This window comes from Haliotis rufescens, unplaced genomic scaffold (genome assembly GCF_023055435.1).
Source record: "Haliotis rufescens isolate VD_foot unplaced genomic scaffold, xgHalRufe1.0.p SCAF_8, whole genome shotgun sequence".
Lineage (NCBI taxonomy): Eukaryota > Metazoa > Mollusca > Gastropoda > Lepetellida > Haliotidae > Haliotis > Haliotis rufescens.
In genome coordinates this window covers 29,619,904-29,642,624 of record NW_025964372.1, presented here as the reverse complement: position 1 = coordinate 29,642,624, position 22,721 = coordinate 29,619,904, and the positions used below count along the sequence as shown (strand labels likewise).

Below are 22,721 nucleotides of genomic sequence, written 5' to 3'. Positions count from 1 at the left end.
AAATACTAAACTCGCTCCCATGTAAAACCAATTTTATGAAACTCGTGAATAGTTATGGTATCTGACGAGCGAAAGCGAGTCAGATACCAGAACTATTCACGAGTTTCATAAAATTGGTATTACACGGGAGCTCGTTTAGTATTCTATATTTGTCAGCACCTACCCACGCTTGTGGGTTTCATGAAGGTGGTAAACACCTGAGACCTGCATCACTTTGGTCTTTACTTCTACATCAGACTGACACGCCGTGATATAACTGGAATACTGTTCAGATCAGTGTTATATCTAACTCACTCACTCACAAAAGTAAATGTTTGACATACATCCCTGAATCTAATTGCAAAGATAATGCAGAGGCAACAGTTCAGGAATGTAACATGTGTTTTGTCTCCAGCATGTCCTGACGAGCTGTTCAACGAGTTGACTAAATCCAGTGCAAGCAAGAGAGTGAAGACTCTGAAGGAGATCAACATTGCTTTCCTTCCATATGAAGCACAGGTAATGAAACACTGACTCTAACAATGTAGGGAGGGAACTCCTAGAGATGTTTATGTGTGCCACAGGGCACCTAATAGCATAAAGAAGATGTCAACCATAAAATGCCTCCTGTTTATTGTCACTTACCAACTCTTAAAATACCAAACCAACATATGTCCTGCTATAGCTGAACATTGCAGACTTAAGCCTAAAACATGTAAAACAAACAAAGAAGCTCAGTGTTTGTCATCACTGGTCATGCTGCTTCCTGGCTGCAGGTGTTTTCCCTGGACTCGCATGACACCTTCCAGTACTACTTCAACCCCCAGAGGACAGGGGGCAGGACCACGAACCTGGAGCGCTGTGCGGAGCAGATCGCCACGCTGTGTGCCACCCTGGGGGAGTACCCTGCTGTCAGATTTAGGAGGTGAGACATCAGTGTTCGAAATAAGTGAACGAAATAAGGTAGATCTTGTTTCGGGCTCGTAGTTTCAAAGTTGTATGCGTCCTTTGGCCTGCAGTAAATTCCGTGTCTATCGTGTCTCTGTATTTGTATAAGCTGCAGTCTTTTTTTGAAAACGGTGGCCTGTAGAGTTTATTTGGGCCTACAGTTTCTGCAGTCTGTGGGTCCTGATGGCAGCCTGGTATTTGTTTTGACTTTTTACACTGGAAGACATTCACTCCTAGAGATATTTATGTATGTCACAGGGCACCCCTAGAGATATTTATGTGGTCCACCGGGCACTCCTAGAGATGTTTATGTGTGTCACAGGGCACCCCTAGAGATGTTTATGTGGTCCACTGGGCACTCCTAGAGATGTTTATGTGTGTCACAGGGCACTCCTAGAGATGTTTATGTGTGTCACAGGGCACTCCTAGAGATATTTATGTGTGCCACAGGGCACTCCTAGAGATGTTTATGTGTGTCACAGGGCACTCCTAGAGATGTTTATGTGTGTCACAGGGCACCCCTAGAGATGTTTATGTGGTCCACTGGGCACTCTTAGAAATATTTATGTGGTCCACCGGGCACTCCTAGAGATGTTTATGTGTGTCACAGGGCACCCCTAGAGATGTTTATGTGGTCCACTGGGCACTCCTAGAGATGTTTATGTGTGTCACAGGGCACTCCTAGAGATATTTATGTGGTCCACTGGGCACTCCTAGAGATGTTTATGTGTGTCACAGGGCACTCCTAGAGATGTTTATGTGTGCCACAGGGCACTCCTAGAGATGTTTATGTGTGCCACAGGGCACTCCTAGAGATGTTTATGTGGTCCACTGGGCACTCCTAGAGATGTTTATGTGTGTCACAGGGCACTCCTAGAGATGTTTATGTGTGTCACAGGGCACTCCTAGAGATATTTATGTGTGCCACAGGGCACTCCTAGAGATGTTTATGTGTGTCACAGGGCACTCCTAGAGATGTTTATGTGTGTCACAGGGCACTCCTAGAGATGTTTATGTGGTCCATTGGGCACTCCTAGAGATGTTTATGTGGTCCACAGGGCACTCCTAGAGATGTTTATGTGTGTCACAGGGCACTTCTAGAGATGTTTATGTGTGTCACAGGGCACCCCTAGAGATGTTTATGTGGTCCACTGGGCACTCCTAGAGATGTTTATGTGTGTCACAGGGCACTCCTAGAGATATTTATGTGGTCCACTGGGCACTCCTAGAGATGTTTATGTGTGTCACAGGGCACTCCTAGAGATGTTTATGTGTGCCACAGGGCACTCCTAGAGATGTTTATGTGTGCCACAGGGCACTCCTAGAGATGTTTATGTGGTCCACTGGGCACTCCTAGAGATGTTTATGTGTGTCACAGGGCACTCCTAGAGATGTTTATGTGGTCCATTGGGCACTCCTAGAGATGTTTATGTGGTCCATTGGGCACTCCTAGAGATGTTTATGTGTGTCACAGGGCACTCCTAGAGATGTTTATGTGGTCCATTGGGCACTCCTAGAGATGTTTATGTGGTCCACAGGGCACTCCTAGAGATGTTTATGTGGTCCACAGGGCACTCCTAGAGATGTTTATGTGGTCCACAGGGCACTCCTATAAAATGTTTATGTGGTCCACAGGGCACTCCTAGAGATGTTTATGTGGTCCACAGGGCACTCCTAGAGATGTTTATGTGGTCCACAGGGCACTCCTAGAGATGTTTATGTGGTCCATTGGGCACTCCTAGAGATGTTTATGTGTGTCACAGGGCACTCCTAGAGATGTTTATGTGGTCCACTGGGCACTCCTAGAGATGTTTATGTGGTCCACAGGGCACTCCTAGAGATGTTTATGTGTGTCACAGGGCACTCCTAGAGATGTTTATGTGTGTCACAGGGCACTCCTAGAGATGTTTATGTGTGTCACAGGGCACTCCTAGAGATCCCAGCTTCTGCAGTCTGTGGGTCCTGATGGCAGCCTGGCAATTGTTTTGACTTATTACTCTGTAAGACATTCACAACAGGGAGTGGGTTGGCATTAGTCTGCTTGCCTGAGTTAATTTTATTGACTTTTAGGTGAAAATTCCAGTCTACTTCCTTATGTATCACAACTCTGGCCAGTTAATATTTCAGGTTATTTTGCATCCCAGGAAGGCTTCTTGGCTAAAGCATTTACTCATCAAGTCACAGTGAACTGTAAAATGGCTGATGTGGTGTGTTGAGGATATTTAATTGTGGGCGATAAATGCGAAAAAAAATTGCCTTTTGTCCTGATCATGTCCTGTTGATATGATATAACCATAATAATGTTTACTTTATCGAAATTGATTCTTAACTTTCTTCACGAATGAATTTTGGAAATTTTGAAACATGTTGGCAGCCCTTTTGTTAGAATGGAAAACTAATATTAAAAGCAGAAATAAATGTTATTGTTGACTGATGCTCAGGTGTGTGTTTGAAGCAAAGACTGCATACCAGTGACAGGAAATATTATGCTTCTCTTGTAAAACATGAGTGAGCAATGTTGAGTGTTGAGAATTGGCACGGACAGAAGTATGTTGTAAAATGCTTGTGTTTTATGTTTTTGACAATGACAATTCTAATATTCCAGTGACTTTGATCGCAATGCTGAGTTTGCTCAGATGGTGCAGCAGAAGATCGATGGCTACAAGGCCGATGACATCACCATGGGGGAGGTTGGTCACAATATAACTGCTTTCTTACTTCATAGATTTTAGTTTTTCGACTAGCTTGTATTTTACAGATTCTGATAACTACTTTCAGTCAAGCAGGATGCCCACAGTGGAACTAAAGTAGTCCTCCCTAACATTCAAGTAAAAGTCTGCTCACCCACGTAGTCAGAAGGCCCTTACAGTCACAGCAGTGGTGGCAAATACTTAACACATTTGTGACCAACTTGTTTTATTCCGGGATGGGTTCTGCCTTAGCGCAAACGGGCATAACTAAAAGAATTGTCAACTTGTGTAATGATATTAACAAACATATATTTCCCCCATATATCGAATATATTCCAGATACTCTTGAAAACACATCGGAACTTACAGTAGTATGCAGTATGGTTGAACACATTTAACTGTGTTGGGTATATTTTTAAAAGCAAGACATATGTAAAATCAAAAATTATTCCTGAGGGATTCTTTGACCGAAGTACTTGAAGTCATATTCGCATTCTTATTGGTTTGTCGTATTTTCGCACATAACATTCATCGATAGGGGGATGAGTCTTCTTGCTGGTTACGGAAAGGGGCGAGTGCTGACGAATGTACATGACACTGCGCATTTACTTTCAGAAGGTTGCGCTACATTGTGTGACAACACTTAGGACCTGTAAATCTTTGTTGTTTACCTGACCTTTCTCATTTGAATATGCGTTAACTGGAAGTTCCTGCTTTTGATATCATGGAAGTTAGTCACATGTTAAGCAGTTGAAGTTATGTTGTGAAGGTAGCAAGTTATATAAGTCCATACTATTGCATGACATTCTCAGTCTTGGTGTTATCGTTTGCTGATTAATTAGGAAGGGTTTCTCGCATTAATTTCTTGATGCATTTTAGGCGAGGGGTTGATACTCGCATTAATTTGGTGATTTTACAATAATTATCTGTGTTACTGATGAAGTTGTATGCTCAACAGGGTATTGCCAAGGACAGGTCTGTCCTTTTGATTCTGGACCGAGGATTTGACCCCATCTCTCCTCTCCTGCATGAGCTGACCTTCCAGGCCATGGCCTATGACCTTCTGCCAATAGAAAATGATGTCTACAAGTGAGTGATCATTTGACATCAAAACTTGAATCTGACAGTGATCAAATGTCATTTCACATTAATCTCAAGACAAGAAATGTTTTTAGTTTGTTTGTTTGTTGTTTAACACCGCACTCAGCAATATTACAGCTATATGACAGCGGTCTGTAAATCATCGAGTCTGGACCAGACAAACCAGTGACTGACATCATGAACATCAATCCACGCAGTCAGCAAGCCTAACCACCCGATCCTGTTAGTCGCCTCTTACTACAAGCATAGTCGCCTTTTAAAGCAAGGAATATTGCTGAGTACAGAGTTAAACAACAAACAAACAAAACAAATAATGCCTCTGCCACATCACCCTTGGTTAAGCTGAATGAATAGATGCAAGATATGTGTCTATAAAGTATAAATACACATGATCCACCTTCCACAGGTACGAAAACACTAGCGGCAGTGATGTCAACGAGAAAGAGGTTCTCCTGGACGACCATGATGAGCTCTGGCTGGAACTACGACATCAGCACATTGCTGTAGTGTCTCAGTGAGTAGATATATAATCATGTACAGTGGAACCCAGATACCCAGAAACCTCGAATACCGGACAATATTTAGATAAAACCAGATAAATACTATGTAAAATGCTTCTCTTATCCGGACATCAGGGTGCCGATGTACAAAGCGATCTTAGTGCTAAGGTGATTGTAACTCCCATACCTTAACACAGACTTACGACAGTCTTAGCGCTAAGGTTGTTTTGTACAATGTCACCCAGTACTTTAACACAGACTTACGACAGTCTTAGCGCTAAGGTTGTTTTGTACAATGTCACCCAGTACTTTAACACAGACTTACGACAGTCTTAGCGCTAAGGTTGTTTTGTACGTCACCCTGGTTTCTGGGTCTGGACAGTGAGTTTCAATTACCAACAGTGCAATATACTTGTTTCCCACTTACCAGACAGCGACCATGCTTGACGATGTTTGTTTTGCAAGTCATCACCAGTCATCAACAACAAAGGGGCAGGTATCATGGGATCACTGTGTTAATTAGGTACACATCTTGATTGTTAGTTGGGCAGTCATTGTCATTTGACATTGAGGTGCATCTTCCCTAGGCAAGTGAGTTAACTGACTATAAAAGTCCAATTTTTTACTTATCCTGCATTACTCCTTAATGCATTCACTGCTTACTTACGACAACTAGAAGGACAGCGCTGCGAAGGTCCTGGGTGAAGAAATAAAGTTGTTGTTCTCAAGTCCCAATCAGTGGCCTTCCGTCGCTGTCCTGTGACCTTGATGACACCTAAGGTCATCGTCACATCACTGCTTGTCGCAGCACAGCTAGGACGTGTCCAAGCGGAGCTCTCCTTTTGGATTAATTTTAGACCTTCAGTTTGTCTACAATCTTAAAAATTGATCTGCGATGGGTGATGTATTCTTTTCATATTACTTTCACCATGTTGTGTAGTTTTATGTGAATTAATTAGGCGTGAAAAGACGCTTGTCTTTTTTCCCGCCAAAATATTGTTGTTCGCCGCCATTTTGAATTGTGTTACAATCGTTTGCCTGCCAAGGTAGTCATATTGTTTACAATTCTCAGCTACGTATATATAACATATTCTTATGTTCTTAAATATTACTAGCTTTGGCGTAACAGTGAGTTGCGTATACTAAAATTATTGTATACTTTTTCAACTCGTTAAAAATATGGTTGCCGATAGATTAATATCAAATCTACGGCTTTCTTCCAGTCCCGCTTCATCAACAATTCTTTTATTGCGTACCTATGTTTATGCGATTAAATAGTTTTTTGTTGGTATTTTTGGTTTTACATTGAGTTGCGTATATGAACTATTGTATACTCTTGCAACTCGTAGTTTTTGCCGATAGATTATTGTTCAATTCTATGGCATTCTTCCAGTACCGCCTCATCAACAATGGCGTATTTGTGTTTGTTTTAAACATGTTTTATTGACATATATGGTCAACGGGATTGGGCAAAAGTTATCCAACTTAGGTGGCCCTTTCCCTACTCTATATGTACAGACATTGAATATACATATATATATGTAATTGTGTAACTTATGATTGAGCGTGGTATTAATTGTCGTGGGAAAAATCTTACAAAGATTATCATCCACGTTGTTTGGTTTGCTCGCAGATGTGCTCTCCAAACCCTAAATGAAAATATAAATACCCTTGGTTTACATTGGGTTGCGCATACAAAAATATTGTATATCCTTGCAACTCATAAATTTGCCGATAGATTAGTGTTCAAATTCTTCGGCACTCTTCCAGTATTATCTCATCAACAAGGGTTTCATTGCGTAACATACCTTTGAGCATTTTACTAATTGTCGTGGAAAAAACCTTACAAGATTATCATCCACGATTGGTTGGTTTGCGCGCAGATGTGCTCTCCAATCTCTAAATGTAAATAGCCTTGGTTTACATTGAATTGCGTATATAAAAATATTGTATACCCTTGCAATTCGTATTTTTGCCGATAGATTACTGTTCAATTCTACGGCATTCTTCCAGTACCATTTCTTCAATGGTTTAATTGCGTAACATAATTATGTTTGCTCGGTGTACATATTGTCGTGGAATAATCGCCCAAAGCTCTTTATCCACGGTCATAGGCATGCACGTAGATGTGCTCGCCAAAATTCAAAATGTAATTTTTATGTAAATCTCTAATCCAACGAGTTTACTATATAAAAGCAGATTACTCACAATCATATTTTGCAGTTATTCCGTCGTGAGACGAGAGGAATGTCACTATCGCAGAATAGCGAATGACATATGGTTCTGTCATTACCACCCAACCGTTATTATCGGCAGGTATTATGACGACTGATTGCAGAAGTACACCATCCACCGAAATCAACAATACCGGAGGATTTTGTGAGTATCGTAACTGCTCCTATTTTTTCAGCCGCCGGACACTTCCAGATACATGTATGATAATCTGTGACGTCGGCGACAGCACCAGCACCAGCGTATCGAGATGCTATGATGGGGGTAGATTAGACGCAAGCCTTGATCCAGTCAATACTTTTGAGCTTTGTGTCTGATTTATCTGCGCCGAGCGCAGCACTTGACTACAACCCAAGCACTTCTATTACGCAAGCGGCGCATGATCAGCTTAGCACTGTTCCAACATATCCAGCATAGACCTGCGCCGAGCGCAGCGTCTGACTGATACCCAAGCGCTCCTATCACGCCAGTGACGCACGATCAGCTTAGCGCTGTTCCAACATATCCAGCATAGACCTGCGCCGAGCGCAGCGTCTGACTGCTACCCAAAGCGCTCCTATTACGCAAACGTCGCACGATCAGCTTAGCGCTGTTCCAACATATCCAGCATAGACCTGCGCCGAGCGCAGCGTCTGACTGCTACCCAAAGCGCTCCTATTACGCAAACGTCGCACGATCAGCTTAGCGCTGTTCCAACATTCCAGACCTGCGCTGAGCGCAGCGTCTGCGTATCAATCAAGGTCTCTACAATGACGTTAGCCCAAGGCTTACAGTGTACTCGGTTACGTAACCGGCACATGATCAGCTTAGCACATGTACCCGATTGGGAAGCAGACCATCTCGTGTCAGTAACGCCCTCCCCTGATAACAGGGTAAATAAGAGGGACACCACGAGGTCATTGGAGGAAGCCTTCTCCAAAACTCACATTTGCTCCGTGATTTAAGCGACCAATATCGTCAATGTTTGCAGTGGATCAGAATCTATTAGAGGATAACCCTATCTGATTAGATCACTTCCAAACTATGGTGTTTTTCCTACAGCGTCAGTTTGACCACAGGAAAATTCATCTTGAGACCGTTCTGACGGTGATTACCGTTACACCCAAGACTTTATAGCGTTTCCAACTGAGATGCTGGTTTCAAGGGCAGTCTATTACGTCAACCTTGATCATCTACTCCCCTGTTCAACGAACAGATCGCAGACACGCACGTCAAGTTCCCAAAAAGCTTGGAAAGTCCAAGTCAGGGAATTATAAGCCTAGACGCGCGTTTCTCAGGGAAGAGCAGCATTCCCTTACTGAGAAAGGGAGTGGCAGAGACAAGTCTCAAGGACGATTTCGTACTTATCGCACTATATCATGGTGTCCGTATAAGGGTAGAGTTAACCCCACCGTTGACCACAGTTTGATTGGGAAAATCCAACATAGACATACTGTTGGTAAGAAGAGCTGTATTCCTGAAGCAGTAACTGGAATGCTTCTGTGAGAAATTTCCACTCAGCTGGAATTCACAGTGTGATTAAGGTCACGGAACTACAGGCCATATTATGCTCATTCAGGTTTGAGGATCAGAAGGCCAAGTTCCAGCCACCTGATTGGGACTTGAACGTGGTACTTCGAGGTTTGCGAGGGCCCCCTTCGAGCCCCTCATTGCATCCTCATTTTCAAGCTCCTTCCCAGCGCGTGACACCTTCGTTACACTCTCGGTATAGTATAGAGAGCTCCGCGAACGGGCTATCGCTGTGAGGAGCTTGGACATCACCAAGGAAACAATGGTTTCTCTTGGCATTAGCAATGGCGGTACGGGTGAGCGAACTACATGTGATCGACTCAACCCGGATCCGTTTTGAGCATGGGACGCACGGAACGGGACATCTAGGGTTATGCTGGGATTTTATTGCTAAAATCTACTACCAGGCCAACCCGACCGTTCTTCACCATCCCACCGATATCGACTATTGTGGGAATCGTACATGGTGAAGTTCTCCTGGGCTCGGTGCGAGCAGTTCGAGTTTTCATTCGATGCTCCAAGACAAGGCGTGGTTCGTCCACGACAGAAGTTAGTCGCATAATCGCAAACACCATATCTATATGGTTACGCGCAGTAATCCTTCAGGCCTACGAGATCATCAAACGGAACTCGCCGAGAGCGAATTACCCTCAAGATCTCAAGGTGTCAGCCTTACCAGGGCTCAACACGGCAATTGTGGTTTTGGAACAATCACGGAAGGATATTTCTGGAGATTCGACACATATTTTCGTTAGTCATAACCTTCGCGTTGTGACTCTCGAGGATGTCGAAGACGTTCGAAGTTTGGCCCTCTGGTTGTTATCCTGCAGATTGCCAACCACTGACGCAAATAATGAACTCGCCCTATACAGAGCCAGTCAACTTCCATGTGCAGTCACTCAGTCGCCACCAGTGGAAGAATATTAGACAATCTTGTTTGTCAGCGACGGCTCTATGATGCAGTAAGTAAAGAATTAGCTGAATAGCTATTATTTTCTTTATTACTAAGCGTGTATAGGGAATTTCTCTTTAATTCCTATGTTCAATGTTTTTGATTTTTGAACAACCCTACCGTAATGGCGTTTTTGTCTGAACTTTTCCGCTTCACGGTTTATCGACCAAATAGGGTCGTATTGCAGGGTGTGAATTATTGAGGTTTCTGTATTCTGAAGGTTTACCCACCTCCAAACCGTCCGATACAGATGCATTAAGGAGTAATGCAGGATAAGTAAAAAATTTAGTAAAATCTAAATATTTTTTACATTTGTATACTTATCCTGCATTACTACGCTTAAGGCCCACCTGTCATTAGACTTGCCTCCCCACTTTGGCTTCAGAAACCTCAAAAGTATGTTTTTCTAAGAGCTTGGGCGACAGGCAGTGATGTGAAGATGACCTTAGGTGTCATCAAGGTCACAGGACAGCGACGGAAGGCCACTGATTGGGACTTGAGAACAACAACTTTATTTCTTCACCCAGGACCTTCTCAGCGCTGTCCTTCTAGTTGTCGTAAGTAAGCAGTGAATGCATTAAGGAGTAATGCAGGATAAGTATACAAATGTAAAAAATATTTAGATTTTACTAAGTTTCCACCCTTGCCGAACGAGGCTGGAAATTCTAGGCTCGATCGCAGCGCCACCAGTGGCTATTACGAGTTACGTCTCTCCTGTGTCTCTTCTATTGACCAATCAGTTACCATCATTCATATCACTTGCATTGCTTCAAATAAAATGGCGGCGCCCAGTCAAGACGATCTGATCAATAATCACGATCTATCTTGTAATAAAATGCGTCTTATCCCGCTAAATGCATCAAATCACTTGAGCACATTGATTAAAAACATGAAATGATTTGGAAAATATATGTCGACACCCAGTTGACGTTGAAACCCATGTTGTTTACGAACTGGATGACTAGTTTTTTCCGCAATTTTGGACTATGCGTAGACTCGTTAGTCCAGCCAGAATGTAACTCCGGAATTGCAGCCTAGTTCGGCAAGGGTGGAAACTGGGCTTATAAGGTCAGTCAACGCCCTTGCCTCGGGAAGATGACTGAGGTGAGGTTTGAGATGATCCCATCAATTAGCATGCATTACAAAAGTTGATCGAGTGTCTGCGCATTGTATCGCAGCCAACATGTCAATTGCAGAAACGAAATGCAGTGACAGCTACTGAAATCTGTCACTATGAAATAAAAATTCCCAAAGCCAGACTTGACTTTTTGAGTAAACGCTTTGGTAACCAGTTTAGATAGAACATCGGAAAAAAACGTTTGGTGACATTTATGAAAATAGAAAATGGTTGACCCTATAGAAAGATATTTCTAGTAAAAATGTTTATGGTGGGGCTGCAAGTGCAGGAAGCGCCGCGATTGTAAATGGGCGAGAAACCAAAATTGCTCATGACTTCTCCAACATAGACACGACTAAACTGGACATTCAATTGGTCGTGTCACTCACCAACCCACTGACTGTGACAACCCACTGACAACCCACATACTGTGACAACCCACTGACAACCCACTTACTGTGACAACCCACTGACAACCCACTTACTGTGACAACCCACTGACAACCCACTGACTTCGACAACCCACTGACAACCCACTTACTGTGACAACCCACTGACAACCCACTGACTTCGACAACCCACTGACAACCCACTTACTGTGACAACCCACTGACAACCCCTTACAACCCACTTACTGTGACAACTCACTTACAACCCTGTGACAACCCACTTACTGTGACAACCCACTGACAACCTACTGACAACCTACTAACTGTGACAACCCACTGACAACCTACTGACTGTGACAACCCACTGACAACCCACTTACTGTGACAACCCACTGACAACCCACTGACTTCGACAACCCACTGACAACCCACTTACTGTGACAACCCACTGACTGTGACAACCCACTGACTGTGACAGTCCACTGACTGTGACAACCCATTGACTGTGACAACCCACCAACTATGACAACCCATCGACTATGACAACCCACCGACCACCGACCACCCACCAACAACCTACCGACTATGACAACCCACCGACTATGACAACCCACCGACAATGACAACCCACCGACCGTGACAACCCACTGACTATGACAACCCCAGAAACATTAGCGATGATAAAACTGTCATCATTGTCTCATGTTAACTTTCTAAACCTTTCTAATTGGCTTATACGTTGTTTTTTTCAGACAAGTAACTAAAAAACTAAAACGCTTTGCTGAGGATAAGCGTCTGACCACCCCGGACAAGGCCAACATCCGAGACCTGTCACAAATGTTGAAGAAGATGCCTCAGTACCAGAAGGAGCTGAGCAACTACTCCACACACCTCCATCTTGCTGAGGACTGCATGAGGCAGTATCAGAAACATATAGACAAGCTGTGTAAAGTAGAACAGGTAAGACAGTGTTGGGAGTTGTGATTGTACTCCATACACCTCCATCTTGCTGAGGACTGCCTGAGGCAGTATCAGAAACATATAGACAAGCTGTGTAAAGTAGAACAGGTAAGACAGTGTTGGGAGTTGTGATTGTACATGTGGTAGAGTCCTTTAGGACAATGACTAATATTTTCAGATATTGTTTTACCTTTGATGCTGTAAAAAACAACCATCACTGATGATTAGAAGCAGTCTGTGACTTTAGCCACTTGTCCCAAGCAAGAGTCCAGTAAAATTCTCTTGATCGAGCTTTGCATGTAAAGGTCCATGCATTAACACAAAGGCTCGGTCTAGTTGACTAAAATATTTTTGGCATGAACTCAAAGCACTACATCATTACCGCGGTCAATGGATTAGTATGCACTTGATTGAGGGTGTCGACCCTCTTTTGGTACGCCAGATGACGAGCGTTATTAAGTGGTGTTCTGGATGACGCAGTGTAGTATATTTGAGGTCATGAAATGTTTTTCTGGTAAGCAGATGCCAATATTTCAACGTTAAACTTTATTTTTTAGTCTTTTTTATTCCTTGCAATACAATATTTAGCCCTGAGCTCATAAGCATGCACTTTGAAGTCCCAGTATTAACTTGTATTGGCTATGTAAGCTGATATGACTCAAGAGTTCTTAAATTGGATGCCAAGACAAGTTAAGTGGTTTACCAGATGCCATTGGGGGCAGGTTGGCTCCCTCTTGATTTTCATTCTCATCAAGGGACTCAGGGAGTACTCTTTGTAATTGTCAGGATCTTGCCATGGGAACTGATGCAGATGGAGAAAAGGTGAAGGATCATATGCGAAACATCGTCCCGATCCTACTGGACCAGAACATCACAGCCTATGACAAGATCAGGATTATCCTCCTTTACATCATTCACAAGGGAGGTGAGTCAGGTCGGGCAAGTCAAAAATAATAATCTCCTCGTTGTGGAAAGGTTCGTCACCATGTGTGTAAGTACTACTAACAATAATGGGCTAGCTCAGATGGGTAAGGCGTCGGCTCTTCACATTCAAGATCAGGATTTCAAGCTGTTAATGTATACACTGTGCTAAGCCCTTTCTCAGTGTCCCCTTTCCTGTTATTACCACAGAGCTCTAATGAGCATTATGAGGCCAGCTTTATATTGATAGACTCAGGGTAGAATGGGTTGCCATATATATTTTACCAGTCAACTCAATGGACTTGGTTGGAATAGGTTGCCATGTGTACTTTACAAGCCAACTCAATGGACTCGGTTGGAATAGGTTGCCATGTGTATTGTAGAAGCCAACTCAATGGACTCGGTTGGAATAGGTCGCAATGTGGTACCAGCCAACTTGGTGGACTTGGTTGGAATAGGTCGCCATGTGTATTGTAGCACCCAACTCAATGGACTCGGTTGGAATAGTTTGCCATATGGTACCAGCAAACTCAAGGGACTCAATGGAATAGGTTGCCAATGGGACCTGTGAAGATCAGGGGTAGAATAGATCTTCAGCAACCCATGCTTTCCGTAAAAGGCGACTTTACTTTCATCAGAGGCGACTGATGGGATAGGGTGGTCAGGCTCGCTGACTTGGTTCATGCATGTCACCATATCCATAATGAATGGATCGATGCTCATGATGTCAATCACTGGATTGTCTGGTCCAGACTTGATTATTTACAACTGCCAGAATATATAGCTGGAATATTGCTGAGTACAGCATTAAACAACAAACAAACAAACAAACAAACAAAGGTCGCCAATGGACATCTTAATTGGGTAAATTGTCTATTGTCTGTAGTGCAATGGTGTCATTGTGTCTGGTCTCCAACCTCAGTATTGTTGTCCTAATCAAGCATGATAAGTTTTGTGACAATATTTATATCTTATTTAACATGCGTGACTTCCGTTAAAGGAAATAGATGCAGACATGCTCTATTGATTCAGTTGTACATGTCATATGACTTGAAATACGTATGAAAATGTCATTTGAATTTTGTGTGTCATGGTATCACAAGACTTGTGCAGTGTGCACATCCTACTCTACATGCTCTACGTATCACATGACTTTGCTCTGTGACCGTCTTTTAATAGGTATCACGTGACTTTGATGTATGAACATCCTACATTGTATGTATCATGTGACTTGACGTGACATGGTTGTGCAGAGTTACGTCCCCTGGACACGCCAGAAACCTATGATTGTGGGTTCGAATCCCGGTTCACCCCGATTATTTTTCTAGGTTTGTCAGCACCATACCCGTGCTCGTTGGTTTCACCGAAGTGGTAAACGTCTAAGACCTGCATCACTTCGGGCTTTCCTCCCACATTAAGCTGACACGCCGTGATATAACTGGAATAATGTTAAAAGCGGCGTTAAACCCAACTCACTCACACACTCACATGACATTGGCGTGTGACTGTATGACACTGTACCTGTGTCATATGACTTTGATGCTACAGTATCATGTGATTTTGATGTGTGACTGTACGACACTGTCCCTGTGTCATATGACTTTGATGCTACAGTATCATGTGATTTTGATGTGTGACTGTACGACACTGTACCTGTGTCATATGACTTTGATGGGACAGTATCATGTGATTTTGACATGTGACTGTACGACACTGTACATATATCATATGACTTTGATTTGACAGGATCACGTGACTTTGATGTGTGACTGTACGACACTGTACCTGTGTCATATGACTTTGATGTGACACAGTATCACGTGACTTTGACATGTGACTGTACGGCACTGTACCTGTGTCATATGACTTTTATGTGACACAGTATCACGTGACTTTGATGTGTGACTGTACAACACTGTACCTGTGTCATATGACTTTGATGTGACATAGTGTCATATGACTTTGACGTGCGACTGTACTACACTGTAGGTATCACGGAGGAGAACCTGGCCAAGCTGCTCCAGCATGCCCAGATTCCCATGGAGGAGAAGTGCATCGTCACCAACATGCAGAACCTCGGCATCCCCATCATACAGGATGTAAGTACTCTCTGCCTCTCTACCGCTCTACTCACCTCATGTCACCTGTACACTCATAGTATCACATCACAGACTTACCCGACTCACATAGACTTGCACATGACTCACATGGACACACATAGTATCACATCACAGACTTACCCGACTCACATAGACTTGCACATGACTCACATGGACACACATAGTATCACATCACAGACTTACCCGACTCACATAGACTTGCACATGACTCACATGGACACTCATAGTATCACATCACAGACTTACCCAACTCACATAGACTTGCACATGACTCACATGGACACACATAGTGTCACATCACAGACTTACCCAACTCACATAGACTTGCACATGACTCACATGGACACACATAGTGTCACATCACAGACTTACCCAACTCACATAGACTTGCACATGACTCACATGGACACACATAGTATCACATCACAGACTTACCCAACTCACATAGACTTGCACATGACTCACATGGACACACATAGTGTCACATCACAGACTTACCCGACTCACATAGACTTGCACATGACTCACATGACTTGCATGATGCATGACACACATGTGACTCACAGACTTGCACATGACTCACATGGACACATGACACACATGTAACATGGACCTACATGACTCACATCGACACATGACGCACATGTCACATGGACCACATGACTCACATGGACAAATGACACACGTCACATGGACCCACATGATTCACATGGACCCAGATGACTCATATGGACCCACATGACTCACATGACTCACATGGACACATGACACACATGTCACATGGACCCACATGACTCATATGGACACATGTCACATGGACCCACATGACTCACATGGACCAACATGACTCACATGGACCCGCATGACCCACGTGGACCAGCATGACTCACATGGACACATGTCACATGGACCCACGTGACTCACAGGGACACATGACACACGTCACATGGACACACATAGTATCACATCACAGACTTGCCCAACTCACATAGACTTGCACATGACACACATGACTCGCATGATGCATGACAAACATGACACACATGTGACTCACAGCCTTGAAAATGACTCACATGGACACATGACACACGTCACATGGACCCATATGACTCACATGGACCCACATGACTCACATGGACCCACATGACTCACATGGACCCACATGTCACATGGACCCATGTGACTCACATGAACCCATGTGACTCACATGAACCCACATGGACTCACATGGACCCACATGACTCACATGGAGACACATGGACCCACATGGATTCATCACATGGACCCACATGACTCACATGGACCCACATGGACCAACATGACTCACATGGACCCACATGACTCACATGGACCCACATGACACATGTCACATGGACACACATGACTCACATGGACACTTGACACACGTCACATGGACCCACATGACTCACATGGACACACATGGACACACGGACACACAGACTTGCATCAAAAGAGAGTTTGTCAGAATGTCATCCAGTTTCTAGAAAAATCTTTGATCCTCACTTTTGTTTTGAATGAAAACCTAGTTGATTACATTTGGCCTCATTTAGAATACTTAAGAGCCAATTCAGGCTGAGTAAGGTAAAAATACTTTTATGAATATATATTTTTTTGCACGTTTTCGTGCGAAATGTGAGGGAACAATTTGTTAATGCATGTAAGACTGCCATGTGCATGTTATTTAAAATCGGATGACACAAAAGCATGGAGCACAAGTACCCAGACTCCGTGCTATCATGGTTAATCCATTGCCCTCATACACACTGTTTACATTTCAACAACGTACACGGCTGTTGATGGGAACTATTCTGTATTTGTTGTAATTCCTGTGGGATTGCTATGTTGCCACTACACACATTGAATCTGCTTACCAAACTCTTCCAGTGCCAAAACTGATAGACTAGAGTTGTCATCATTTCAGTAGGTTGTAGTATCAATATGAGTATTATTCACTAAGCCTATTAGACCGGAATAACTCTCACTAAACTTGGGGTTCACTGACCTTGGGGTTCACTGACCTTGGGTATGAATGTTCAGTCTTGTGATTTTTTTAAGGATTAATTAACAGATATAGATTAAAACATAAACGTTACTTGTGAAGTATTTGATATTGTGCCATATATATAATATAATGATATACAATATCTTCTTATGTTATAATCCTGGTTATGTTAGATAATGCTAACTAAAACTGAGTTCTTATGAACAAGAACCTGATTGTTCGTCCTCTCAATATTTGTACATCTTGCACACTTATGATATCAAGCATTTTAAGATTCATGAAATACTCTAGCCTTTTGTGATCAATGTGATAATTTTTCATCAATTATTTATTTTCTTTGGCTATGCATATAATATGTAATATTCTATCTGATCATTTAGAAGAAAAACCCCGTAATATTGTAGTTTTACCTACTATGTTTAATGTCTTGTTACTTATTCATGAGTTTTATATTTGTAAGATTGAAATGAACTTTATTAATTTCACTTCGAACTATAAGTTGTTGGTGATAAGTTTATCATGTTTGTGATAGAAAACTTTGAAAGCCGTTACTCCACTTGTAACCATGGTAACCCTATTGGAAATCATCCTCATCAATCATCAGTCATAACACAAACCATACCTTTTATCTAATCATGCTAATAGACTAATTAATTTTTTTCAAGAGTAGACTTCAATATTCTTAGTATTTATGGAGGTATAAACATAAAAAACGGTGTGCATATGGCGTAAATCCACATACCAAGACCATAAAGGTTTATTAGTGAAGCAAGAGCTATGGAATCACTTCCAGTTTGTTTATAGGAATGTGAAATAATTGGCAGTTAAGGATTTATGATTACAGCTGGAGGTTAGCATTTTACTTGTAACCATGGTAACACAATGTCAAATTATTTATACAAGGCTGGGGCTAGAGAACATCATCTGTAGGTTGTGGATTAATAGAGTATTGTTGGGAATAGAAATAGTTGATTTTTGGCCCTCACTTGTGATTATTTAAAGAAAGAAAATGATTAGTAGCATATATCAAAATAACAACTTTGACACTAACTTGGCCGACCTGTGAAGATCTGGGTTAGAATAGGTCTTCAGTAACCCATGCTTGCCGTAAAAGGCGACTAGGATCGGATGGTCAGGCTCGCTGACTTGGTTGATGCATGGCATCATATCCCAATTACGTGGATCGATGCTCATGATGTCAATCACTGAATTTTCTGGTCCAGACTTGATTATTTACAGACCTCCGTCATATAGCTGGAATATTGCTGAGTGCGACGTAAAACAACAAACAAATAAACAAACAAACAAAACTAACTTGCCAGCGACCTTAGACTGTTACTATGTAAATGCTGATAAGTTGTATGAGAGTTCATTTGTTCAGTTTTCATTTGTTTGAGAAATCAGTATATTGTTAAAACTTTACTTACTTCAGTGATGCAGTAATAGTATGTACTGAACAAAGTAGATACATAATCTGAATTTATTGTGATGCATTTTTGTGGGTTATGCAGGCCATTATCTAGGTTTGTGTGAATGTACTCCAGTATCTCCCTATCATCGTGATTATTGTCGACATTAATGTTTTTTAAACAGTATTTTTGGATTCCATAATCATTTTCCTAACCATTTTATTGCTTATAATAACTGCCAAAAATACTAACTTATTTTGTTTTTCAGAAAATTTGAATTAATTTTTCTTATACCAAGGTCATTAAATGATTTAATGATTATTATGACAGTAGCACAATCTTTGATGTTGAGGGGCTGTTTCATAAGTTTTCCAGATTTGTTCTTTATTTGAAAAACTAAAAGAAAACATTGACAACATTATAACCATATAAATTGTTTGTGATATAGCATCCTTTAATCTAGTTAAGAAAATGCAAATACCTGTTGAAAAACATAACTACTCCATAACTAATATTACCTGGAGACTCATTATACAGCCCCTTATGTTACCTTGACCTTGACCTTGACCTTACTACCAGGATGGCTCTGATGGAAGCAAAGGGCTCAAAGCTACCAGCCCACTAAATTTAGTCTTGTGTGGAGGGGTGTGTATTTTAAAAAATTCTGGTTGGGTGTATCTGTGGGAGAGGTGGACACGAGACTCGATATGTGGCGGCGGGAATTATCCATCACTGGACTTTGTTTTGTGTTACTCTCTAGCTTCTTTTGTGTTTCTTTTATCAAATCATTTGAGTCTCTGTTTTTATTTTTGTTTTAAGTTGCTTGGATTTAGGTGCAATGCAGCAGAGCTGTGGTTTATCCAGACAAGACAATAATTTTTTTTACTGCTTCTATGCATGTTTAAGCTCTAAGCCACAAACAAGCCGAAACATTTAGCTAAATATTTGAAAAGTAAGAATATTGATGTGATAAAGTTCTCCACATAGAATTGTATGTTATATACCATGTATATCTCAGGGCCCCTGAAGATCCTGGTTAGAAAAGGTCCTCAGCAACCCATGCTTGTTGTAAAAGGCAATATGCTTGTCGTAAGAGGAGACAAGGATTGGGTGGTCAGACTCGCTGACTTGGTTGATGCATGTCATCGATCCCATTTGCTCATATTGTCGATCACTGGATTGTCTGGTCTAGACTCGATTACTGACAGACCGCTGTCATATAGCTGGAATATTGCTGAGTGTGGTGTTAAACAACAAACAAACAAACAAAGTATATCTCAGTAGGGATTCCAGGCATGAGTTGGCCCCAGTTATTGATGCTTGTCATACAAGGTGACAAAGTGGATCGGGTGGTTAGTGACTTTGTGTGTAATTGTACACCAACAACGTGGGATGTTGATCCAAATATCCACCGTGAATATACACTTATTCACAGATTAAATTATTTTCGATCAGGATCAATGAAGTGCGTTATGTTATGAATTAAACAGCAGTGATCAACATGTCTTTGTGATTTAATCTTGTAAATTTGTTTAAGGACTATATCAGCAGATTTCACAATGTCTAAATAATTTAGTCTTGTAAATTACCGGTGTGTAAATAATCCTGCATGAATCTGGTCTGGGATATTGTCATAAGCTTTTTATTTTTGCCAAAGTTCTGCAAACTCTTTTGGAAATTTCATGTTTTGATTTCATAGTTTTGCTTACCATTAAATCCTCCACTCTATCAAATCAATTTTAGCTCCCGCAAACTGAATGTTTGTGTGGGCCTGTGACTTGTTGTTCGACCGTCATCCACTCTTCAGTTTGATGCCCATACCAAAAGAGACCTGTGAAGATTCTGGGGTAGAATAGGTCTTCAGCAACCCATGCTTGCCGTAAAAGGTGACTATGCTTGTCGTAAAAGGTGACTAACGGGATCAGGTGGTCAGGCTCGCTGACTTGGTTGATGCATGTCATCAATCCCAATAGCGTGGATCGATGCTCATGATATTAATCACTGAATTGTCTGGTCCAGACTCGATTATTTACAGACCGCTGTCATATGGCTGGAATATTGCTGAGTGCAGCGTTAAACAACACACCAACCAACCAACATACCAAAAGATGTTAAGGATGGTACTTGTTGTTACCCTGTCTGGCGCTCGACATTTAGGGGCTAAAACAAGGACTGGAGTCTCGGAGTCAGTATTCTGTGTCTTTGTGGGGTATTCATGTTAAACTGCAGCAAGGTGTCTCAGTGGGCTAGCGCTATAAATCGGCATCAGTCCAGACTAGTACTAGCAGCCACACACCCACGTGTGCATGCATGTCGCTATATAAGTGCAATAATCTTGGACGCGACGCAATTTCACCTCACCTCATCCACTCTTCATGGGCCTTTACAATTCTCTGAAACTGTGTAGCATCCATGTTGATATGCTACCTTGACATTTTACTCAATGCATCTCTCTATAAGTGTGTGAGTGAGTGAGTTGGGTTTGAACATGCTTTAAATGGTATTCCAGTTACATCATGGCATGGCAGCTTGATTTGGGAAGAAAGCCTGAAGTGATGCAGGTCTCAGACGTTTACCACTTTGGTGAAACCCACGAGCACGGGTATGGTGCTGACAAACCTAAAAACATAATCTGGGAGAACCGGGATTTGAACCCATGATCATGATTTATGGTGTGCACAACAGTGGCCATATTGAAAATGTTGTTTAGCTACTGTTCAGATACGAAGTCATTTGTAGAGTCGCTTTATCCCGGAGATATTGCCAATACAACGTTAAAAAAAGAAATCAAATTCAATGGGACCAGCAGTTTACCCTTTTTGAGTGCTAAGATGTGTTTTACATTTCTTTTTCACTGGGGTCAGTGGCATTGCGTTCGCTTGCCATGCCAAAGACCTGGGTTCTATTTCCCACATGGGTGCAGGGTGTGAAGCCCATTTCTGGTGTAATGGAATGTTCCAAGTTTAGATAATTTCTGAATCATTTCGCATTTAGATAGTGAAACCACCCCTACCCAAAAAGGTTTTCCTCTGTCAAACAAGATTCATTTTATCTTTATTAGTGAAAGTGTCATGAAAAAGAAGATGTTAACATATTTTAATTTTGATTTTGGGGGCACAGGTGGGCCAGTCGTCTAAGGTTGAGCAATTTGATGTGCAGAGTTGCGTCCCTTGGGTACGCCAGAAACCAATGATTGTGGGTTCGAATCCTGGTTTGCCCCGATTATGTTTCTAGGTTTGTCAGCACCATACCCATGCTCGTGGGTTTCACCGAAGTAGTAAACGTCTGAGACCTGCATCACATCGGGCTTTCCTCCCACATTAAGCTGACATGCCGTGATATGACTAGAATAATGTTAAAAGCGGCGTTAAACCCAACTCACTCACTCAAAATTTTGTATTTCAAATTCAAAATGTTGCAAATACCCCATATTAAGGTGAGCTACTGAGCCTTATGGCACAATTCCTGTGATAAACTATAACGTAATGTTTCTGATACTAAACAGCTATGCTCTGAGTTTCTATGTAGTATATAAATGCTGTATGTTCATACTGATGCTTCTCAGATCCATGTTTTGATATTTATTTACATTACGTTCATCTCACTTTTAGAAAATATTATTGACACATAGCATGCAGTTGGTCACCTAAATATCTTCTGTATTGTTTGTTTTTATGAAGCAAAGGAAGCCTTGATACTGGCTTACAAAACATTTCCATAACTTTCAAATACAACGATTCTGTTATTTTCTTTCTTCATGCACCATTCAATATAAAGGGGCAAGGAAAAAACTATAGCCGTCTAGACGAAAGTTCTTTTAGAATTCTGGAGGTAAATATACAAACAAACGAAGATTATTATTTCATTTACA

The 22,721-nt window shown here is 41.9% G+C and overlaps 1 protein-coding gene across 6 annotated transcripts in view; it reads left to right on the top strand.

The window, feature by feature from the left end:
• LOC124124684 (syntaxin-binding protein 1-like) overlaps window positions 1-22,721 on the top strand; it is a 54,634-nt gene that overhangs the window by 15,288 nt on the left and 16,625 nt on the right. For 2 of the 6 annotated variants that reach the window (XM_048389924.1, XM_046487903.2), the window contains exons 5-13: window positions 395-498; window positions 756-904; window positions 3,533-3,617; window positions 4,576-4,706; window positions 5,125-5,232; window positions 12,170-12,377; window positions 13,164-13,302; window positions 15,288-15,397; window positions 19,430-19,495. In XM_048389924.1, coding sequence (XP_048245881.1) covers window positions 395-498; window positions 756-904; window positions 3,533-3,617; window positions 4,576-4,706; window positions 5,125-5,232; window positions 12,170-12,377; window positions 13,164-13,302; window positions 15,288-15,397; window positions 19,430-19,495 — 1,100 coding nt within the window. Of the gene's footprint in view, window positions 1-394; window positions 499-755; window positions 905-3,532; window positions 3,618-4,575; window positions 4,707-5,124; window positions 5,233-12,169; window positions 12,378-12,442; window positions 12,486-13,163; window positions 13,303-15,287; window positions 15,398-19,429; window positions 19,496-22,627; window positions 22,682-22,721 lie in introns of all 6 variants that reach the window. The other 4 variants (XM_046487906.2, XM_046487905.2, XM_048389923.1 and 1 more) reach the window with 3 other exon arrangements.